The sequence below is a fragment of the Larimichthys crocea genome, chromosome III (genome assembly GCF_000972845.2).
Source record: "Larimichthys crocea isolate SSNF chromosome III, L_crocea_2.0, whole genome shotgun sequence".
Taxonomy (NCBI): domain Eukaryota; kingdom Metazoa; phylum Chordata; class Actinopteri; family Sciaenidae; genus Larimichthys; species Larimichthys crocea.
Genome location: NC_040013.1, coordinates 30566512 through 30589486, shown reverse-complemented (window position 1 = coordinate 30589486; position 22975 = coordinate 30566512). Strand labels below are relative to the sequence as shown.

Genomic DNA, 22975 nt, shown 5'->3' with positions numbered 1-22975 from the left:
ATATTTTTGCAGCTTGAGCTTTAGGTTTTTGTGATGCATGGGTTCTCATTCACATTAGACAAAACTATAAATCACTTTTTATAGCTGAACAAATTTGAAACTTGAAATAAAACAAATTTTAGCTGGACCATGAAAACCAAAGAAGCTGGCCGCCATAAACAACAAAAAAAAAAGCAAACTGGTTCAGTAAAAAGTGGCACCATCTTTATTCATTTTACAATATGTGAAGTCTACAGCATGGAGAGCAAACAAGTGTAGAGCACAAGAAATTGTAGGGACAAAATAGAGTAGTTCAATATAATTTGTCAAATCTCGAATAACATATCAAAAACAAATGCAGAGCTACATGTTTCCATTTGTGAGGAATTACGCAAGTGATCAGATTTGTTTCATCACATTATTACCATGGATATTATTACAAATTAGCCAGACTGTTCTGGATTTCATGTGTACAAGAGTCCCAACTTAAACATCCCAAAATCCATTTTGAAGAGTAAAATTTCCCATATCTCTAAAAACAAAAACAAAAAATATGAATATGAAAAGAAACATTTTACATTCTGCATGTTGCTAATGTTAAATGTGGTACAACTGTGTGTGAGGGGACCGATATAGACAACAGAAAGCACACCAACCCACACACGCTGACATGCTCACACGCGTACACACACAGGACAGATTTAAACCGGAGACACAAACATACACATACAATTCATAAAAAAAACAAAACCATCAGAAAAAATAAAGGTTATGTTTATTTTTGTCTGTCAGGAGACTGAAGAATATTTTGATAGATGTGAGTGTTAGAAAAAAAAAAAAGCATAAGTGTATCTGATAAACTAATTGACTACACTCTTAAAAATGCAGAACATCTACATTTTCTTTTATGCACAGGAATGTTGGACATTTATTTCATTAAAAAATACAAAAATAAAATTCAAAAAAGACACCCACAATCCAGAATAATAGTCTGAAAGGGATATGTTGGACAGGGGCAGAAAGGTTGAGGGGGTGGGGTGGGGGTAGGGGGCAATCTGAGTCTGCTTCAATCTGAGTCTCCTGGGTCTACAGCAAATGACCAGAGTACTGCTTCACACTGAAATAAAAAGAGTGGAAAAATAAATAAAATACACAAGAAGAAAAATACAATTCACAAGTTGATGTAAATTGACTGTGTAAATATATAGTTATGCAACTGTGGGAGGATGAAGTCTTGGGAGAAAAGGTTGGTGAGGCAGTGCGGGAAGAGAGTCAGAAGGACAGGCAGAGAGGAAGAGGGGGGAGAGGTGAAACAAGTGGTGGAAGGAGAGCAAGGAAGAGGAGGAGGGCGAGGAGGAAAGGGGGGGGGGAAAGAGGGGTGTGGTTAGTCCTTGTGTCCAAGCAGGTGCAGCACACTGAAGGAGGAGGAGAGGAAGGAAGAGGGAGGCAGGGTTAGTTACCATGGCAACACTACACTACTCATGAGACAGCGGCGGCAGGTCTACAAGCTGTACTAGCATTCGGGGCTAAGCTCGGATAGCATCAACAAGGAAGTAGTGTGTATTTATACGTGCCTACTGGTTGCCAAGGGAGACAGAAGAGGAGGGGCCCGTGCTATTTGGCAGACTGTGATTTGTTGTCGGTTGATCTAACTAAAAACAACAAAATCACTAGTCTTCCACACAGCAGCAGCCAGGGGAAGAATCAATCCACTCCCTGCTTCACAGTGAAACGGCTTAGATGGCAAATAGACAGTTTTTTTTTCTACCAATCATATTCAATGGACAGATGTGACAGTCAAAGACGCATCACATTGACCTTTTAAAAATGTTACTGAATATGTACAACTGTTACATTTGCCTACTCCTTCTCAGCCATTTCATGCAAGAGGAAGGTTTGAACTAGTTGCAGGTTGCATGGGAAAGAAAGGAAGGGAGTTAGTGAAGAGACAGCAGGCAACAGAAATGCATAACCCAACTAAAAGTGGGTCAACTAGTATTAGGATGCAATTTCAGAAAATCATTCAATGCATTTCCAATCTTTCATATGTAGCTATATATAGATACATATGAAAGAGGGAATAATGTAATCATCTCTGAAGTATGTGTAATACAAGACTGCACTTTTCTTTTCTATGATAGGTTGCATCAATAAACTCCATGATTGAAGACATGAACTTCACGATGCAACCAAACAGCTCAAGCCAGATAAAGAGCCCCCAGAACCATTTCAGAGGATTCGACTCTAAGAATTACTGATGAGCACAATTTCAAGTGGAAAAGGGTTCAACTACAACTAGGCTGCTGAATCAAGAAATTCTACATCTAAAAAGACGGATGTCAGTCGTGTACGACGAGGCCATGTCAGAACTTGCCTGTTCTGTAGAAGGAACTGGGCGTTCTGGATCTGATCCTGGGTGCCAGTTATGGTGATGATTCGGTCCTCAGAACCTTCCAGAGGCTCGTCGATCTTGATTGAGGCTCCAGACTCGTGGCGGATCTGTTTGATCCGCTGACCTCCCTTACCAATGATAGAGCCAGCCAGCTGTTGTTGGGGGTACCGAGGAGACAGTTAAGAGTGGTGGAGAGAAGAAAACATAAGAATGTGTAGAAGCATTTTAAGCACTGGGTGTGGGGAAAAAAAACATGACTTACAGACGTGTTCAAGAATATAGTGTCAAATACTCTAACACAATGTGAAAATATAAAAAGAGTAATAATTCTACTTTTAACACTAAAGGACTACCACAACCTTGAACAACATGACTACCAACTGGAATACTGGGATAAATTATATGATATGCACCCATGACAAAATGTCATATCTTGGATGAGAGAGTGCAGATGACATGATCACATGTGGCTATGACTGCCTGATTATTATGTATGACATGCTGGTACGGTGGGTTGATCTTGATGTGAAGCTGCTGTCGTGTACTCACATCTTTGGGGATCGTCACTTGTGTGGTGATGACAGGGCCGCCCATGTCATTGTAGGAGCCACGTCCACCTGATGACAAGAGGGAGGGGTGAGGGGAAGACCAAAGCAGACAAGCAGGGAAAGAGAGGAGTGCAGAAAGGGAGGGAAGTAAGTAGAGCACTAAAAATCAAATCAAATCAAACTTGACTGCCAACATTATCACACATGGGTTAGCTTTTTTCTTTTTTTTTTTTTTTTCTAAGGATACCGATCATTGATAAAGTGTAGACTTACCTGACTGGTAGCTATCCCAGGAGGAACTGTTGTCTGAGCAAGGAAGACAAGCAAGAAAGAACAAACTCAGTGATAAAGATGAAGACAAAGTCATGTCTGTGTCTTCATAAACAACAAAAATTCAAATGTCCTATCTCAATACTGAAACTGAAACATATGGACGACTGGTCACGTTTTTTTTTTTTTTTAAACAGCTCTTCTGAAGAAAACTGTTGAATGATATATGATGTAAACAGAGAAAAATGTCAGTAAAATATAATTTTACTAGAAAAACGCACAACATTGTAAAACAGACAAGACACATTAATGTGAGCTTCAATGACAGTCGAGCCAGGTTGTCATTTCATTCCATTCAGACAAAATGCTTGACACTATAGCACAGAGAAAAGAACACAGAGGCCTGCACACTCAGGCACATTAACAGCCTTGAAGCCACAAATATAATGCAAAAAAACCCCCCCCAAAAACACGAGGCTCAGTACTTACCATATCCACCTCCGCTCTGTGAAAGACAAACAGAAACACAAGTGGGTTACATACAGAAAAAGCCGATTCCTTCATCTTTCTACAGATCGCACATGAATGGATGGAGGACGGTGAGCACAAATGTATGGATGATGCAGCAGCCTCGTCCATGGAGTAGACTCAACTAAAAGCCACCCAGTTTTCATCCATAACCCAGACTCCTCCTCCTTCCCTCCCTCCATCCATCCCCCCTTCCCGTCTCTCCTTGCATCTCCATCAGCCCCCATTTTCACCTCCTATTCAGCTGCTGCTGTCACCAGGGCAACAGGCAATTCAAAAAGCTGTTGCCGAGCAACGGCAGGCAGTATCCTGCCAGCTCTCGGAGAGGGAGAGAGAGAAGGAGAGAGAGACCTTCCAGTCTGTCAACAAAGCGTTATTATTGCCTAGCAACCAACCATGGCCACCCCCACCCTCCCTACCCCCAACATCCTCCCTCTCTTTGCAGGAAAAACAGGCTGGCCGTGAAAAGTACACAGTAAGAGGGCAATTATAGCTGATTATTATGGGGTGTCTCCGGCTGCGGTGATTATGGTCATTTGGTGGGAAGGCTTACACCATGCCAAAACTAGCATGGATGCATGGCCATGGCTCAGATGAGTGTGTGCACACGCATGTGTACCTGAGTGACCAGCTATGCTTGTATTGTCAACAAAGCTCTATCATCATTACAACACAAAAGACAATCACAGCATATTGTCTAGTGGTAGGGCCAACCAATATGCTAACGCCCAATGAGATGCTAGAGCGAGAGCTGCATGAATTTAGCAAAGGGTCACTAACCATGTTATCGCTATAGCGATCCGGTCTGCCTCTTCTGTCACTGGTGGTGAAACAGTGCCATGGAGGGAGGGAAATTTGGAGAGAGTGAGGGGGGATACAGAGAGAGAGAGAGAGAGAAATGTGGGTGGGGGTGGAAAGAGGAAAAAAAATGCTTACAAAAAAAAGCTTGACAACATTCCAAAGGAAATTTCTGGTCTAGGTCAAACTGCACACACGCTGAGCAAGATTACAGTATAAACACATTTCCTCTCAGCCATCTTCCCACACAGTAACAGGAACAGCTCTGACAGTGTTATAGTGAGAGAAGTGACAGGTGGTGGTGATGATGATCAGAGCTAAGGGCTGTTGATTTCCCCCCAAAACTGAGCTCAAAATTAAGGAATTAGCTGAAGAAATGTTTTTGGATTGATTTGGTACTGTTCATACATACGTGTACAAATATTAGTCATGGTAAACTACAGCCTCAACATAACTTCATATCACAGTTTTTCTGTAACCATAGTGTATTGCATATTGGTGTCATGAGCCAGGATGACAAAAATATTAGCAATCAACCCTTTATCTCAAGTATGCTCTGACATTATTTTTCTCCAAACAGTATCTGCCTTATTTTAGTTTAGTTTGATTCCCATGAATATTATCTGGCTGCAGACAGCTGACACTAAACCAAGGTCAGGGATTGATAACATTCTGGTTTGTAGAGTGCGAAGCTTCACATTTTAGAATTTATCTGAACAGCCCACCAAAATAGTTAGTTGACACCCAATAAAAATATACTATAATCTCTGTTTCTAATGGCTGCATGGGCCTAAACTTAAAAATGCAAACTAACTGTTAAAGGCTACAGGAATGTTGCGTTCATGTGCAACTGTATGTACTTCTCAAAGCAGCCTGAGAAAACATGTTTTGCAGGGGACTCAGCTTCAAATCAGCACATGACCCTCAGACCACCACAAATACATTCTCTCAACGTGGGAAATACTGGAAGTGAATAGTACATTTGATGAGTTATTAACAAAGGAAAGAGGCTAGGGCAATACAAGCAAACAGATTGTAGAGTAATGGATGTTTGTAAGGCAGTAGTTATTATTAAGAGTTAAAGATATGACAGGAGGGCAAGAGTTAATTTCTCACAAGCCATGAGAGGAAGTGGATAACTAGTCATATTAAAAAATCTACAACAAAGTAGCAAAATATAGGACGTATAGGAATACCTCAACACTTAAAACTTAATTTGGCCAATCATTTGTCACATTTGTGAATAAATATTATGCTGAACACCTGTCAGCAATAGTAAATGACTTATTCCTCACAAAGACCAAAGAGTAAATGCTGCTCTAAAAAGGAAGCATCAACCAATTGTGTCAATGGAGAATCTTTACTTAAGTGTATTACCATTACAGGGCACCTAACAATATTGGGACAGGTGCAAGTAATATAATGTGACAGAATGTCGAAGTATCCCTTTTAGTTACGTGGTTTAGGCAAAGGTTTGGGGACAGAAACTTACTTTGACCTTTCATCAGAGCCACGGTACGAGTCATAGTAACGATCATCTCTGTAGGCAAGATGGAGATGGGAAAAAGAAACAAACACACCCAGACATACATTGATGAGCACAGAAAATTAATGAAATGATAACCATGAATACAAATGTTTCCAGAGGCGTACACAGTGTGACACTCAGCAAACTGGACTCACTTTAACCTATGAATTAAGCAAGAATGGTGAATCTATGAACACAATGCACCTAAATGGCAAATAAGCACCTAAAGAATAAATAAGCTTTGTATATGCAGATGCAGTAGGAAAAGCAAGCAAGTGCTCTAGACGAGGAACTCTAAACTGAACAGAGCTAAGCAGCTCTAAAATATCAAACTCAAGAGGTTAACGTGAGTTAAAGGACCCTCAGCATCAACCTGATGAGCTGATCATGCAATCATTTGGCACTACAGTGTTAAGTAAAACAAATAATTTATAAGATTTTGATCTGTATTAGGCATCGACCTCATACCCATTGCAACCGACTTGTGTTTTATGGCAAAAAGTTGAACAATCACTTACAAACTCATTAATTAAGTGGCCATGCCTTGTGACGATACTTGTTTATGCATGAATTCAAGTAAAAGAAAAAGCACAGCAGGAGACTGACAAGGAAACCACACTGTAGATCATTTATGTTCATATCTTACCCTCCTCTGTGTGGGTGTCCCATGGGCATGTTGCGTCCACGGCCACTCCCCCTGGAAACCCTACTCGGGTGAGGTGGGGGAGGACCTCGGCGGGGACTCATCTCATCATAATCTCGGCGGGAGGGAGGCATGGGCCCACGTCCTCCTCTGCTGGAGGGCATTCGGTCAAACCCGCGGTCTCCACCGCTGGACCTGCCCCCGCGCATGGGGAACCCACCCATTAACCTGCGACCGCCTCCCCTCTCCTCAAACATCACCGTGAAACCACCATATTCATATGTTTCATCGTAGAAGTTAGGGTCGTAGGGCTGTGCACGGCCCTTTATGGGAGCCTAAATGAAAGGACAGAGGGAAATATCCTGACCTGCTCGAGGGCATCGCAGCTAATCCATCAACTAGCACCAGTATTCTCAACATGAAAGAAAATCTCTCTGAAAGAATATTCAATTCTCTGATGCATCTCCAACTAAATTCAAAATCAGATGCAGCAAGACATCTTGAGGACATCTTTTTCAATTTGCGTATCTTGCATTTCAAATTGCTAACCATCAAGTTTTTTTTTATTTATTTATTTTTTTAAATCAGACAAGAAATTCAATAAGTTGCATTGCAAATAAAAAAAAGCCTCTCAACCTCTTTAAAAGGATACTTACTTCTGCAATGAGCTCCAGCATAGTCTTGATACACTCCACCACCCTCTCTGTTTTACCGCCAACCAGCACCACCCGGTCAGTCGACTGAGGACAACACTCCTGAAACAGCTTGATGCTGGTCTTTGTGTTCTGCGGGCACATTAGACACAGGCACATGAGGAGCACAAGAAAAGAAAATGCTGCTACACAACTGTTTCTAATGTTCACACTTTAAACATTTCATCCATCAAATTTACAACTATGTCATTTTATGGGTATTTAAATGTACTGTATGTAAGCCACACCTCTGAGGTACATTAAGTAGCCCAGGACAAAAAAAAGATAAAGCAACAGTTAAGAAATTAATTCAACAAACAACAAAACAAAGGAGAAAATGTGTATCCTGTATGGGCACCTCAAGCTGGGTTTAATCCAGCCATTTCAAAGAATGCATTTTTGTTACAACTGAAAACTTGGCAGCGACAGAAGGCTGTGAGAATTCATGTTGTACATTACTCACACATTTTAGTCTGGAAACAGCTTTGTAACCAATTTAACTGCAGAGAGCTGATCCCCATCCATTGTACCAACATACCTCTCTGAGCTCCTTGATCTTGGCTCCCTTCACGCCGATGATCGAGCCAGCCAGGCTCTGGTGGATCAGCAGACGTAGCTCACAGTCAAAATCCATGCCATTGTACTGCTGGTACTGAGGAAAACGTTTATCAGGTTAGTGCTCTGATACAATCTGTTTAGTTCTCTGAAAACAAGACTTTGGATTTTGCAACGCATAATGGCAAGTTAATGTCTAAGGTGTATAGATGACAGTAACAACATATTACCATACTTCAGATAGTCAATGGCACATGCTCTATGTATTGTTTTGAAATCAGCTTGAAAGTTAATTTTTCACCAATTAAATGTACATATAAACACACAGCCTTGTGCAGACACAAGGAGACTTAACCTTAAATCTAAACCACTTATTTGCAAGTGAAAAATACACAAATGCAGCAAGCACAGTAAATATAATTTGTACTAAAAAGCACCTCTGCCACACTATTTTAAATTTACAATGGACAGTGATAAATTAACTTTGACCATTGTTTGCACTGCCAAATAATTAGTTCAGTTTACTGGGTCCAGCTGGGCTTGACATGAAGAGAAAGTAAACAAGCTCAACAAGTCCTCACCTCTTCTAGTGTTGGGATAATCTTCAGAAGGATTTCTCCAACTGTCTCGATGTCGGCACTGATGCTCAGGATGCTTCATATTTCAGCCACCAATGACGAGGCAGAGCACAGCCACACAGAGAGGGGTGGGGTTGGGGGAGCCAGCAAGGCATCCCATGGAGGGGAGGGAACAACATTTCAGATCAGAGAATTCATGATATCCCCTTTTTGCCATAGATAATCTGAGACTAACGCAGCTAAATGAACTGTTGAGGTCCAGTGTTTTCTAAACTTTTCATGGTATGTCATTGATTAATTAATACTGCAACTGGAAAAGCGCTGGTACCCAAACAATACGATGAAAAGAAAACAGTCTTTTGTCCAGAGAAAGGAAGAAAAGAGACAAAATAAAAAAGGGACCCAAAGAAAAGTGACTGCATTTGGTGACCACTGAAGGGGTAAGACGGGGAGGGTGAAGCCTGAGGAGAATCTGGCAGGAATAAGCACCAATGGTGCCAGAGAGAACTCTAGAAGTCCTAAAGAATAAAAGCTTGGTGGATGCACACCACAAAGACTTTGACTACAAAGACCCCAAATAAGGTGCCTGACACAACTTTAAAAGATCAGGGAAGACAGAGAAAAATCAATGAATCCGCTCTTATGTTTATCATTTGCAAAGCACTTGGACAGTGATTCTGCTTCTATAAATTGTAAATACAATTTTGTCGTCTGCACCCACCTAGTGACATAATAAAATAAATACAATGAATTTACTGATCAAGAGAACTTAAGCACTGTTTGTACATGGAAGTAGAATGGTAGACAGCTGAGGAAGAGTAACAGAGCAGATTATACCATGAAAAATGAAGTTTGCCACCACTGGAGTTGATGCTTTTTTTTTTTTTTTTTTTTTTAAAGGGGATGGGAGAAGCGATAAACACAAAACCAAAGGATGCAGAGATGAGAGACAGATTAGCTGTACTTTCCATAGCTTCAGCAGTCAACAACCAAATTCAGATGACACAGTAGACAGGAAAGGAAAAACACACACACACACACACAAATGACACTTGAGTTCTAGCTTGCCTTTTGCGTTACAGAAAGGATGGACAATAAGAGTATATCAGTATAATGGGGGGCCATCACAAAGAAAGAATGGGATGGTGTGAGAAGCAGGTGAGCTTATGAAACTAACGAAAAAACTAGAACACCAGTATATCCACTCTGAGGGGGGAGGGAGGTGAAAACGCGAAAGATAAAGAGGATAGATAAACATTAATGAAAATTAAATCAACAAAAAACACGGACATATTGCACAGATTATAGCAAAGATTTAAAAAAAAAAAAAGACAGTGGCAGATTGTGGAAAAACCCTGATAACACCAGCCTAAGTTTCAATGTTGACGTGACTTTAAAAATGGCATATAAAGGATGTGGCTTTTACAGGCTCAACAGGCAGATTTGGATATGAACGCATTTAGGCATTTTGTTTCAGGCTAAAAATACTGTGAGAACAGGTAGGTTAAAATACAGTGACTTGACAGAGGCAGGATGACTATTTATTATTCATCTCTTCTTGTTTGTTTGACCTGTAGTCAGGCAGTGAGAGGGAGGAGCTTAGGGACATACCGCTCAGGCCCACTGCTGTCTGGGACTGACACACTGGCATTGTACTGGGCGTGGCATGGGCAGGGGCCAGGGCCATTCGAGCACAGATGTCAATCAAGTAAGGCGCCCATTTAGGGACAGGGCACGATTATGGACAGGGCCAACCAGGGTGTCAGGTGGGCGGGCGCAGGAGGGGCCATCCAGAACATGGGCAACAGAGGAGGAAGTGGGCAAAAAAGTCAACAGTAAAATAATAAACAAGGGAGAGGGAAGAGGGAAGAGGAATACATTTTTAATATACAGGCTCTACACTGTTCAAATGTGACTTTAATTTGATTCTCTCAGAGATTGATTTGTCAAAGAGAGAAAAGGAGAAAATATAACATTTGAAAATGGGTAATGGCATATTAAGAACATGAAGAGTTCAATGTTGGACCAGAGACAGTGAGAAAGAGGGGTAGAACAAATTGTGGAGGGCTAGAGAAAAAGGCAATGACATTGAATGAATTAGGAACTAGTCAAGTTTCTTTAACACTAAAAAAAAGAGAAGAAGAAAAAAACTATGCTAGCTGGCGCTGCAGGTGACCTCATGAACACTGCACTGTGCCCATACATTTAAATTAACAAGAGCATCAGTGTTGCCACAAGAGCATTGTTACAATAAATTATCAACAAATTGACATGGAATTGGACTTTTGTGTCAAGGGCCAGTTTAGCTGAGGCAATCAAATGATGATTTTCTACATTTGAAGAAGAGAGAGAAAAAAAAAAAGATAAAACCAACTCCAAAGGGTTTTTCAGAACATCTCATGAACAGAGGGATAATATCTCAGGCAACAGCTAACCACACCGTTTGTTTCCACAGAAGAAAACATTGCCAAATAGCAAAATAAGTTTTTATCTCGTGTAAATGTAAAAAATAACTGCTGTCCTATAGAGGAGGCTGTGTAGTATTGAGAGACTAAGAAAAATAAAGAGTAAAAAATAAAATGCTAAACAAAATAAAAATTCAGGGTGCATAAAATAGATGTACTCACATCTGTACGGAGGGCTTTGATGTTTTTGCCACCCTTCCCAATTACAGCTCCTGCATTCTGAGAATACATTGAATACATATTAAAAACTGAAAACATAACACATAAATGAGAAAATATTAACTATGGTACTGCGATTAACAGACAAGAGAAGATTACAATTAATGTCCAGAAAAGCACAATGACTGTATAAATACCAATGAGATTCCAATAAAAGGTGGAAATTAATTATTAAAAAAGGCAGAGACGTGACCAGGGCAACAAAAGGAAAACCATGAAAAATGGAGTGAGTACTAAAATCAGCATTCTTATGGAGGTTGTGGACAAAAGGAAGAGGGAAAAAAATACAAAACAAACACAGAACGGTTCAACGTGAAATGTGAAATGAAAGGAGAGCTGATTTACTTTGCTCTGCAGGAGGATGCGAAGCTCAACCATCTCGTCCGAGTTCCTGGAGCGCTTGAATGATTTCTGCTCATCTGCATCCTCAGCAGGGCGCTTACCTGGCACGAGGAGATAAAAACACATTGACATCCCCACATACACAACACATTCAAACTCTGTTTTCATATTATCACCTAAACAGATTACTGTGTGCAAAACTAGGAAAGACAGATTTTTTTTTTTTTTTTTACTGCTTCTAGGAAAACAAACACAATTGTGAATTTGATCATAATTAAAAATAATAATAATAAAAAATAAATAAATAAACCCTGTCATTTCTATTCCTTTATTACAAAACAGACATTTTTTATGCATATAGATTTGTCAAAACATGTTAATAATCGGACGTACTTAAAGAACACAACCAACAATGTGATGTAAAGCTATGTTTCATACCATTAGTCTCTGTGTTGCTGAATGAAGTCTCTTCTTGCTGTTCAATTTCTGTCTCCATGGTCTTCTGATAGCGGAAGAAATGTAGTGGGCACCTCGGTCCAGCGAACAGGCAGCAGCAGCAGCAGGGATGGAGCAGTAGAAAACTGGCCCCTGTGAGCTGTGGTAGTCTGTCAGCATTGCAATAAAGGGAAAAGGGAAATTAGGCATTTCAATCTTCGTGCTCAAGATTCGGTTTATACAAGAATAGGGGATAACATGGTGAGAAGAACGAGAGGAAAAAAACCTGCCAGAAAACTGGCACTCACCGATATTTATTGCAGGGACAAGGGCGTGCTGATAGGCGGAACTAAATAAGCAAGGACCAAACAGCTGCTGCGACCTGTCGTGGAGGGAGAGGCTAGTTAAAATACCGAAATGTAATAGAAAAAAAACACACAGAGATAGAAAAGTTTGAAACGCATCACACAGAGTTCCTGTGTTTGAACCGCTGCGACTGAAAATGATCAATTAATACGGATCAAAACATAATACGGATCATTTGTGGAAGGGGGAAACAACACTGTTATAATAAAAATCACATCGTGACAATAACATGACCGTTTGTGCGACTGCCAACGGTCCAACGGTCAAGAGGAGATGAGCTAATCGGTTACTATAACAACAAACCGTTAATATCTACTGATAACTTTGACGAGAAAAAACAACGCGGCGATTTATTACTTTCATTTACAGTTTAATAACTGAGGACTTTAATATGAGTGGTTTAAATGTTGACAGTGGCCAAACCGAAAGTGGCCCGGTGATGCTAACTTATCGACCGTTGAGCTAAGCTAAATCGTTAACTGTGTGTTAGTGTTAGCTCGCTGGAGCTAACTCGGCTAACTAGCCCAGAGAGAACTGCGTTAGCTCCGCTAGCTCCGTCGTAAACTGTTGGGTTAGGGGGTTAACGTTAGTAGATTCATTTCAGTCCACCTTACTCTCTTTTAAACGCTGAACTAGTTGACTATAATGTACGACATCGTGATTTAACTCGAGTCTGGTGATCAAACATTGCCAATCGGGCAATACAAAAGACCAACCCGAGTCAACCAGGCTAGCAGTGAAGCTAATTTCGCCATGTTGCCATAATTTCGCTTGAGCACAAGAGGAGCTAGCCAGGCCAGCTAATTAGCAATGAACGCATTAAAAAATGGCAAATAAGTGACTGTTGGAGACTCGTTTCACCGTCACGTCACCTGCAAGAGGCCCAGGGTACAGCAAAACATGAAATATATCGTCAAAACACAAACCTGCAGTGCAACACCTCGCACGTCCCCCCTTTCCTTCTCCACTCAACATGGAAACGTACAAGTTGAGCTCGAGTGTGCTGATTGGTCGAACGGAAAGGAACTCAAACAGCCGAGGGTCACGATTGGCTAGAGCGGACGTCAATCACAAGAGGTGAGGCGTTTCCTGAAAGCTTTGCGATAAGGCTCCTTCTTTCCGGATGCAGTGACTAAGTCAGGCTATTCGAGATATTCCTGTTTATAAGGTGTGATCCGAGAGGCTTAACGATAGTATAAGCACAATTGTTAAGAGTTGAGCCTGTGTAGGGCATGTAGTGTGGACACAAAGCTGAGGTACAGTGGCATCATTGCTGAAAAAGTTGTGTTGAGTCAACTTTGGCGCCTTGGCTGCATGCCACAACCCTTCGTGGAGGAGGCAGCTTCCATGCCTCTCAGGTAATTGTATATAACAACACTTATAGCAACACTTACCTTTTCCTTATGTTTTTGTAATTCTGCCGCATGTTATTCCTGCATGCATTTCTCACTCGATCTCTCCTCCATAGTACCTACTACTCCCCTGGACGTGACCATCTGCAGAGACACGGGGCTTATCCATGCTTATACGACCACTGAAAAAATAATAGACGCCAATTCTCCTATGTTCTCGCATCACGATAATCTAATCTCTGAAGATTTGGTGTCAATTGGTTTAGGAGATACAGAGAGAAGATGACCCCTTATGAAGCTCTCTTTAAGCCTCTAGGACTGCAGGGTGCAATGCCATGAATTAAATTAACTTTTATACTCACTTGCAAAAAAAAAAGAGTTGACATTTGTCAGATGATATACCTTTTTAAAACCTTGTAAAATCTCACTGAAATTTTGGTGCGATTAAAATTTGAAGTTGGAACTATTTGGACTGCAACATACAATTTAAATATGTGTAACTGAACTCTGTTAATTGAATAGTTGGCTAAAGCTTTGTCACATAGCCGGATGTTAGGTTTGTGTGTCTATATGTAGTTGTAGATAACTGGAGAAAGTGGTCTAAGTGGAAACACACACAAAGCTAAAGGATGGCCCCTGAGATTCATGCAGTGGTGCGTGCTACCCAGGCCTGGCTGCAGTCCTCCCGGCACATCCAGGTGCCCTTTGCCTGGCTGGAGGCCTGTGTGGAGTGGCTACAAGAAGAGGCAGGAGGAGCGGGTCATCTGTCACAGCAGCAAGTAAACCAACAGGTAGACAGGGTGTCTGTCTTCACTGTGCAGCTGCATGAAAGATGATCACAGTGTAGTGTTTCCTCAATTATCATGATAGCTCAGTTGCTATGACATGATTTAAGCATGGAACGTGAGTCATGTGATAATATATGGAGGGGGAAGATGGTTACTCCTGCCTCGGTTCCAAAATGGTCTGTGAATATCCTCCTTGATCTTTCTCTAGCCATCCATTAACTCCTGGTTGATGAACTTTGACCCCTTCCTAGTTGTAACTGGTTTTGGTCTGGTGTTCCAGTTTTGACTAAATATCTTGCTCCATAATCTGCAATTTCAATAATTGTTATTACTTATAGTCCTTATAATCAAGCACACATTTCAAATCTTTGCTGCTTTAAATTAAATAAAATAATCAACAATGAGTCAATAATTAAAATATCTTTCTAGGTGTAACTGTACAGCTGGTGCATTGGTTCTCAATGCCCAAAACTGTTCGATTTTGGCTTTAATCAGAGTTTAGGTTTATTGGTATAACAACACCTTCATGGTCAACATCTCTGCTTTAGGCAGATAGAGTAAAAACCCTATAGTATAGTATAGTATATTATTTTATTTTATTTTATTTTATTCCCCACATGACCCCAGGAGTGCAACAACACCTCCTGGTCTGACAAATCCTGGTTTCTGTTGCAACATGCATATAGCAAGACAATTTTTTGTGTAAACAGCATGAATCCATCCTGCCAAGTGTCAGCTGTACCAGCTGGTGGTGGCGTCATGTGGGGGTATGCTTTACTGCATCTATGCATCATTTGTACACCACAGCGTACCTAAATATTGTTGCTGAGCAGCTGTGTCCTTCCATTGCCAAAGTCTTATTTATTTTTTCATTCAGATATAAACTAGAGCAGGATAATGTACATCTCCTGATTGTTCCAGGAACATGACAATGATGTCAGTTTATTCAAGTGGACCACATGGTCACCCAATCCAAACCCAGGAGAGTGCTTTTTGAAAGATGTGCACAAGGATATTCAGGTCATAAATAAGGGACCAAACTTCTGCTGGAACTTTATGACACTACTGAGTCACTAAGCCTCAACGTCCCCGTGATGTCTATAGCTATTTTCTGAATCATTTTGTTGAAGAATATAAACTTTTCTGAAGACAAATTGGATCTGACCAAGAGCTAATTGTGGCTAGTGGTGGTCTAATAGGGGTTACTTTTAGTGTATCATAATTTGACAGCCATTTATGTTACGTAAGTGAATGTGAAATATAAAATCTCGTCAAATAATTGTAATAAAATGGGTCTTACAGGAGTAAAATGCTTTTTTTGTATGATGGGAAATTGTAGGCACTGGACCAGTGGCTTTTGACAGACCTGAGGGATTTAGACTATCCTGTTCTCCCTGAGGGGATCGCTCAGGCCCAGAAGACTGAACTCAGCGGCATCTTCTGCGTGCAGGTACAGTCTTGATCATCATATATTTCATGTTTATATATTTCATGTTATTTTTATTATTATATTTTATGTTAGGGACAATGCCCATTGATCAGTGGAAATTATAAATTAGCCAGAGCTGGCCTAGAAGGTAACTTTAGTGTGAAGGAGAACCTACAGTGGCCACGAATAACGTGAATGGTGTTCAGTTTGTCTATTTGGGCTACTGGAGAAACATGGCCAACACCGTGGAAGGGGACCCGTGGCATTTGTAGATATAAAAGTCTCATTGTAAGGTAACAATAACAGAACTATTCTTTTTTTGAGATGATTATACACTAATGAAAACATAGTTAAGCACATTATATTCCGAATCCACCATATTCTTTAAATATATCCCCTAAATTCTTTAATTGTCCAAATGTCAAAAATGAATAAATGAAAATAGCTTGGAACAAAGCACAGAGCATGGGGTACAATATCTGACACACACACTGTAGAATTATAGAGGATGAAAACTCAAAAGAGGTTTTTTTTTTAAAAATTGTTTTTATGGCTGGCAAGAGTGGGAGGGACTGGACCTTTTTTAAAAGGCACACTAACAAACCTTGTTTAAAACTAACACATGCAAACAGCATGCCGAGGACCACATATGCACCGACGTCAGAACAAGGAGGAGAAAAGGGAAAAACAACACATACAACAACACAAATTAGGAAAACCATGTAGCAGTAAAAATAGCAGTCTACATAAGCTGTTGTGTGGAAATGTAGGCATGATTTGCGTATAATCATATGATAACAAAACACCAATGGATTTCAGAGCAATTCACTGTTGGTTGGTTACAAATATACAGTGATGGGAGCCAGATGCAGTTCATATTTTTTATGAATATTTAAGAAATGAATATGCAGGGAAGAGGAAACATGTGCTAAGGTCTGACTGTGTTTTAGGTTGACTCGTTACTGGACATCAGTCAGCCTGCGTATGGTCAGCTGCAGAAGTTGAGGGGCACAGACTGTGCGAACGACGAGGTGTCTGCAGTCACACAGGCCACCCAGAGGCCCTGGGAAACCAGAGCAACGCGCATGCTGCTATTGCAGGTCAAAAGCTTTCATGAAATAACACTAAACTTCAATGCTGTGCATCTAAAATGAACAAATTATGAGTAAATGCCTTAAATTAGTGTTTTTGAAGTAGTGCATCAGCGCTTATACTCAATAAGCATTGTGAGTTAGCGTTTGCAGATATAATTTTTTCCCCCCCTCGATTTATTCTCTCACAAGAAATGACAGTTCGTAGCACTTCACTTGACAGCTTTTAGTGAGACTAAAGGTTACAGCCAGGTTTCCCTTAGATATCTAGATCTAATAAAAACCTACATGTCAGCACCCCTTTTGCATTATCCCTGACTGCAGTGTCTATGATATTATAAACACAGTCTCACTATTTACCAGTGTGTACAATTATACTCCATCAACTGTCCAACCCTAATCTAAACCAGGCTTAATCTTTGTGTGTTTGTCTGGGTGGAATAACGAAAGCTTCTGCTTCTCTTCCTAACTGAATCAGACTGGACAGGTACAATCAGTGAGAGCATATGAAAGCGTAAATTGCCAGGATATAAGGCGCAGACTGTAATTTTCACCTTAAGTATTACACTTGTCACTGCTCTATGGTTTCTCAAGAATAATGGTGTTGCTTAGAAACGATGCAATGGCTTTTTTCCTCTTTCTTTCTCCTTTTGAGCAAAAAAAGCCATGGCAGTTGGAAATGCACTGGAATCACTGCAGAAAGCCGTAACAAAAAACATTATTTCCAAATTTACTTTTGGGTTAAACCAGCAGTAGTTTGGGGGCACTGCATGTCAGAGGTAAAAATTGTTACTGTGTCAGTTTTTGTTTTTCTACTTTTAGAATTCCTTATAGAGAAATAAGATCAAGAAGGCAGCAATAACTTTCTTTCTGTAATAGTTTGAGAATATAAATTATTCCATAATTATTTTTGCTGTGCAGTAAAATACACTGTCTCTGTTGTGCAGCTAACAGATGGAGTCCAGAGCTTGGAGGCGATGGAGTACGAGTCTATCCCTGCACTCAGCGCAGCTCTCAGGTTAAGAATTGATCTGCAAAACACTTAACTGCACTGTGATATCTTTTTGCTGCTGCCGACATAAAAAGACTGTGACTTTTTACAATTAAGTCATTTTTTATTTTTTACATCTTTCCAGGATTACACACATGGCACTTTATTAAAAAGGCATGATTGATTTTCTGGAACCTTTGTACCATTTATTAAAAAAAAAAAAAAAACAATATAAGGGATTGTTGACTTTTGTGACCCTCAGGCCTGGTGTGAAGCTGCAGTTGCAGGGACAGATTGTTTGCAGACTTGGGGTGCTTTTGTTGGGGCCGACCAATGTTAAGGTCCTGGGTGGTGAGGTGGAGGACCTGGTGGACAGGAATAACCAGGTAAACTGTTGGTTTCTGTTGTCTGTCAAAGTACATTTAAAACCATGTGTCTTTCGTGTGTTTGTTTTTGTGAAGATAAAGACATAATCACAGCTTTTATACAGTAGTGTGCACCATAAAATGATTTATACAGATCCAGTGGTATATTTCTGTACTACTCTGACAGGGCAGGGTGCTGTGTCGGACGCTAGGACTTCCTGAGGAGCAGCAGCAGGAGGGGGAGGAGGCCCCACCGGCACCACGACAACAAGGTATATTCAAAAGCACTTGTGTATGTACTGTATGATGGTCGATCATGCTACAAAGGTTGCAGGTGGTATTAAATATTTACAAAATGTTTAAACAGTTAGGCATAAATTTGTTTAGAATTTTTGATTTTATGTGACATAAAGCCTGTTTTCCTTAAACTGTCTGCTTTATTCTTGATGTTATACAATTTGCCTAAATCATGATGTCTAATTTTTTCTCTTTAGGTAACGAGGAAATGGAGGACCTGGAGCTCGATGATGCAGACTTGCTGGCCAGTCTGGAGGCCCAGGAGGAGGTGGAAAGGGCTCGGACTGAACCGAGTCGAGACAGTGGCTACGGGACACTCAGCGAGCCATCCACGCAGTCCTTGAGAAGCTCCTCCATCAGGAGCCTTGTCTCAACAGCCTCATCCAGGTGGGTGGTGATGTCTATGCGATATCTATATGATGTCTTTTGTTTGACTTTGGGACAGAAGAAACCACAATTCAAGATACTTCTATTTTGCATGTTTTGTTTTTATTCATTACACATGATACTATCGGCTCAACAGTGAGTGAAAACTTGAATCATTGAAAAATGTGTAGAATTTCAGAATATCTTAGTATTTTATATACTCACCCCTTTCCAAAGAGCTTTTTGTGCTTTCACAGAAAGCTTGTCTTCAGGTGCCCACAGAAATGTTCAATGGGTTTGAGGTTAGTTGACTATGGAGGAAAGTCCATGACAGTCAGGTGTTCTTTGTTATTCAAGTAGTTCTTGCCAATCTTAGAGGTGCGTTTGGGGTCATTATCCTGTTGCAATATGAATTCTCCACAAAGAGGCAAACCAGAGGGTGTAGCATGGCTCTACAGAATGAAGTGCTATTTCTCCTCCATCAGAATCCAGTCAGTGCAGTGCAGGTGTCCAAATTCAGAGGAGGAAAATCACTGCCAGGCTGTCATCTCTTTACATACACCCAACTTGGCTTCATCAGTAAATATGACTTTTTTCCAGTCATACAGTGTGAAATGTTGGTATTTCTTAGTCCACCGTTATTAGGGATGTAGCAATTAACCAATTTCACTATTAACCTTTGTTTAAAATGTCAGGGTTCCATAAACTGTAAAGGCTCAGCTACGCAGTGTGTTTCTGTTATTTGTCAGAGTTGGGCTTTCAGTGCAAATACCAATGGCAACAAAGCATGAAAAAAAGCATTGCTCTTTTTATTAATGCATCGTTCACCAAAATGGGATGTACTATTGACCTCAGTGTCCATCTTTCATTTTTACTAATACTGCCTAAATAATATTAATAAACAAAACAAAAAAAGGCTCATGTGATTTCATACATCTGGAGTGTTGATGCATTATAGTCCTGAAAGTGCGATTTTTCCTCCACTATAATAATATCATCAAAATGTATGATCCTAACATCACTAACCACAAGTAGTTTAGAAAAACTGCTACTACCCCTCTGACACCACGACCAACCAAGACTGCCTTCTTTTGATAGGACTTTTCCTGACTAAAGTCTTGTGTTCTTTATTCAGCAAGTTTTGTATCTGTATGATGAAGTTTATTTTCTGTCTCTTAGGGAACTAAGCTTGATTTATTGATATTCTGATGGTGTGATCACTGCCCTCTTAGAAACCTCGAGTTTAGCCATGACTCATGAACTTTCTGATTATTTCTATGTTCACATAAAGGTTTTTTAAATATGGTCTCAGACTTTTTAGGCTCCACTGTATATTAACTCAGTCCAACTTCATTTGCAGAAGTGAAGCCTCTGCCCGCTCTCACAGAAGTGGTATGACCCAGAGCGACAGAGGTGGTTCAGCCCAAGGTCATCGCTACGGTAATGAACAAGAAGATTCTGACCTCTTTGACCCTTTACCTTCTGATCACTTGATTGAGCCAGAGATCCCAGATGACAACATGGCGGACGATGAATTTCCTGATGAAGACTTTGACGATCTTCCCCTGGATGAGTTGGATGATGTGATTTTTCAAGAATGTGCAAATGTTCCTGACAGCAGTGCACCACAGAACAACAACAGGATAACAGGAAATCCTAACCGAGCAACAAAACCCCACACTTTGAACGGCTCTGGGTCATGGCTTGGTTCTAGCAACTCCAGATCTGTAGAGCCATCGCATGAATCAGAATTTGTTGCTAACAATGAGAGTGACTTCATGGATGATGACATGGACTGCTTCATCACAGAGATACAATCTGAGAGGACTGGAGGGGCACACCAGCTTCCTGTTCAGCAAGGACCTAGTAGAGACAGAGAGAGCGCTACCAACAAAACAGACACTTCAGGCTCCAGTGGTCGACTTACCAGTGACTCATCAAAAAGTGTATCACCTCAGGGGCAAAGTTGCACCTCAAGCACTGCTCTTACTCTCACTTCTCCACCTTTTACATATTTGTGCTTTCTGGAAGAGATGATGTCCAAACCACACAAGCACACCACAAAGATCCATGTCAAAGCTTTCATTGTGACTCTCTTGGGGAGGTTGAGCAGCAGCAATGGCCTTTGGCGTATCTGCGCCTCGATATCCGATGGAACTGGTTACCTTGATGTTGAGCTGTCCGACGAGGTTCTGACAGGCCTGCTGGGTTTCTCTGTGGCGGAGAAGGGGGCTCTGAAGCGAGACCCGGCTCGCAGAGGTGAGCTGGACACTGGGATGATGAGATGTCAGCAAGAGTTGGTGGACATGTGCTGTGTTATGACTATCGAAGTTGAAGCAGAGGGCAGAAAAGCGGTAGTAACTAAGGCACAACCTGTCGATGAGAAAGTTCTTCAGGAGCTGGAGCAGAGGGTGAGAGATGGGAGAAAATAAATACAGAGAGGTTGAGGGGAAGTGGGCAATAAAGAGAAATTACATGCAGTGGAGAAGTATATTGCCCTTAAGCAGAGATGAAAACAAAACAAAAATGAGACATATACAACTTTGTGCATCAGTATTGCCTTGAACGTTTTGCCTCATCCAATGAAACGAAGGTATTTTTTTTCAGGATTGGTAATCAACCTGCCCCTCTGCTTCAGATTTAGAGAGCAGAATGTGTGAGCTGGATGTCTGATGATCAGTAAGCAGTTGTCGCAGTGCATCCCATCTGCTATATGTGAATGTGGCATTCTGTCATCTGTCATTAGATGTTTTCATTCATCTAATCTGCATCCTTCCCATGCGAAAAGATTACAGATGGAAAATGAATCTGTACTTAATTGTATGTAACAAAAGTATGTAAAGCATGTGAACTGAGAGAAGGGAATGGGGCGGTGGAGGAAGAGTTCATATTCTGATTGTTGTAATGAATTGCCAGCCTTTGCATTCATTCAGTACATCCATTACTTCTGACTGAAAAATGATTGAACATCCAAGGGCAAGTGTGAGTCTTCAATAAACTCCCCCAGAGTTGAATGAGAGGAAAGGAGGATAAAGGAGAGGCCATGAGCTTTGATTATTTCTGTTCATTACAGAGACTCATCTATGGTTTTGTCTTCAGTGAATACATATACCACACATTGTTGCTTTGTCTGTATTTTATTGTATATTGAAATAAATTTGTTCTGAAGGTTTTATAATTTTCTTTCACTCAGCTTAATGATAAAACATGCTTGAAGTAAGAGCTCTCTGCTAATTTTACCTTTCCATTTCTTCTTGTCAACTGAGTATTGTATTCCACAAGATTAGATGAATAACTGGACAAACTAGACTGCTGCGCAGCGAGTTTTATTAAATGCAGTATGCACTCTTTAAACACACATAAATCTAATTAAAAGTCGCCCCGCAGTATTGTCTGGAAATATCTCTTTAATATGAAACATCTCAACAATTTGTACAACACAAATTAATTTGTGTCTCGTCTGTCCTCATACACTAATGAAGATACCACATGAAATGTATGTTTGCATGTGAGCGTGCTCACATTCGTGTGTTAATGCAGGAGGACACGTGTGTATGCTATTGTCTTATACCACTGTGTGCACTTCCATTCAGGTAGCTTGTCTCAGATCATTAAGGGCTAATCAGGTTGAACGTCTAAATCAGGACCCTGCTATGCATGTCGATAGCCTGTTATGTGCTAATGAGGCTGGATACGATGGAGGGGTGAGGGAGGAGGGCGAGAGAAGCAACCCATAGGGAGATACAATTGGAATAAATTTTGGGTGATAGAGTAAATGAAATGAAGGGAGTGCTGTCTCAGTGGGTACGGAAGTAATGCAACAGCCATACCTCATTATATACAGTGTGTGTATATATATATATATATATATATATATATATAGCATTCTGTATGTATTTGACTGGTAATTAGGCTGTCAGGTGGATGTGCATGGTGAGTAGCTCCATGCAAAATCATA

The 22975-nt window shown here is 40.6% G+C and overlaps 2 protein-coding genes across 9 annotated transcripts; one reads left to right on the top strand and one right to left on the bottom strand.

Annotated features, from left to right (window-relative positions):
- Positions 1-182: 182 nt before the first annotated feature.
- Positions 183-13371, bottom strand: hnrnpk (heterogeneous nuclear ribonucleoprotein K). Of its 5 annotated transcripts, none has more exons than XM_019259898.2 (17): positions 13265-13371; positions 12281-12354; positions 11976-12142; positions 11541-11638; positions 11139-11195; positions 10123-10166; positions 8515-8587; positions 7917-8030; positions 7343-7471; positions 6690-7021; positions 6008-6055; positions 4498-4537; positions 3679-3694; positions 3193-3225; positions 2921-2988; positions 2354-2523; positions 183-1096 (listed from the first exon to the last, which is right to left on the bottom strand). In XM_019259898.2, the coding sequence occupies exons 3-17, from the start codon at positions 12031-12033 to the stop codon at positions 1066-1068; spliced, it is 1311 nt and encodes a 436-aa protein (XP_019115443.1). In that variant the 5' UTR covers positions 12034-12142; positions 12281-12354; positions 13265-13371; the 3' UTR covers positions 183-1065. The 5 variants fall into 5 exon arrangements, with proteins under 5 accessions (XP_019115443.1, XP_019115445.1, XP_027134263.1 ...); XM_019259900.2 differs by having other exon boundaries at positions 7917-8024; XM_027278462.1 differs by lacking the exon at positions 13265-13371 and adding an exon at positions 13211-13248.
- Positions 13301-22190, top strand: rmi1 (RMI1, RecQ mediated genome instability 1, homolog (S. cerevisiae)). Of its 4 annotated transcripts, XM_027278459.1 has the most exons (10): positions 13426-13696; positions 13807-14015; positions 14267-14481; positions 15818-15928; positions 16858-17007; positions 17946-18016; positions 18252-18375; positions 18542-18626; positions 18849-19038; positions 20378-22190. In XM_027278459.1, the coding sequence occupies exons 3-10, from the start codon at positions 14320-14322 to the stop codon at positions 21447-21449; spliced, it is 1965 nt and encodes a 654-aa protein (XP_027134260.1). In that variant the 5' UTR covers positions 13426-13696; positions 13807-14015; positions 14267-14319; the 3' UTR covers positions 21450-22190. The 4 variants fall into 4 exon arrangements, with proteins under 4 accessions (XP_027134261.1, XP_027134260.1, XP_027134262.1 ...); XM_027278460.1 differs by lacking the exons at positions 13426-13696; positions 13807-14015 and adding an exon at positions 13301-13415; XM_027278461.1 differs by lacking the exon at positions 13807-14015.
- Positions 22191-22975: the final 785 nt, after the last annotated feature.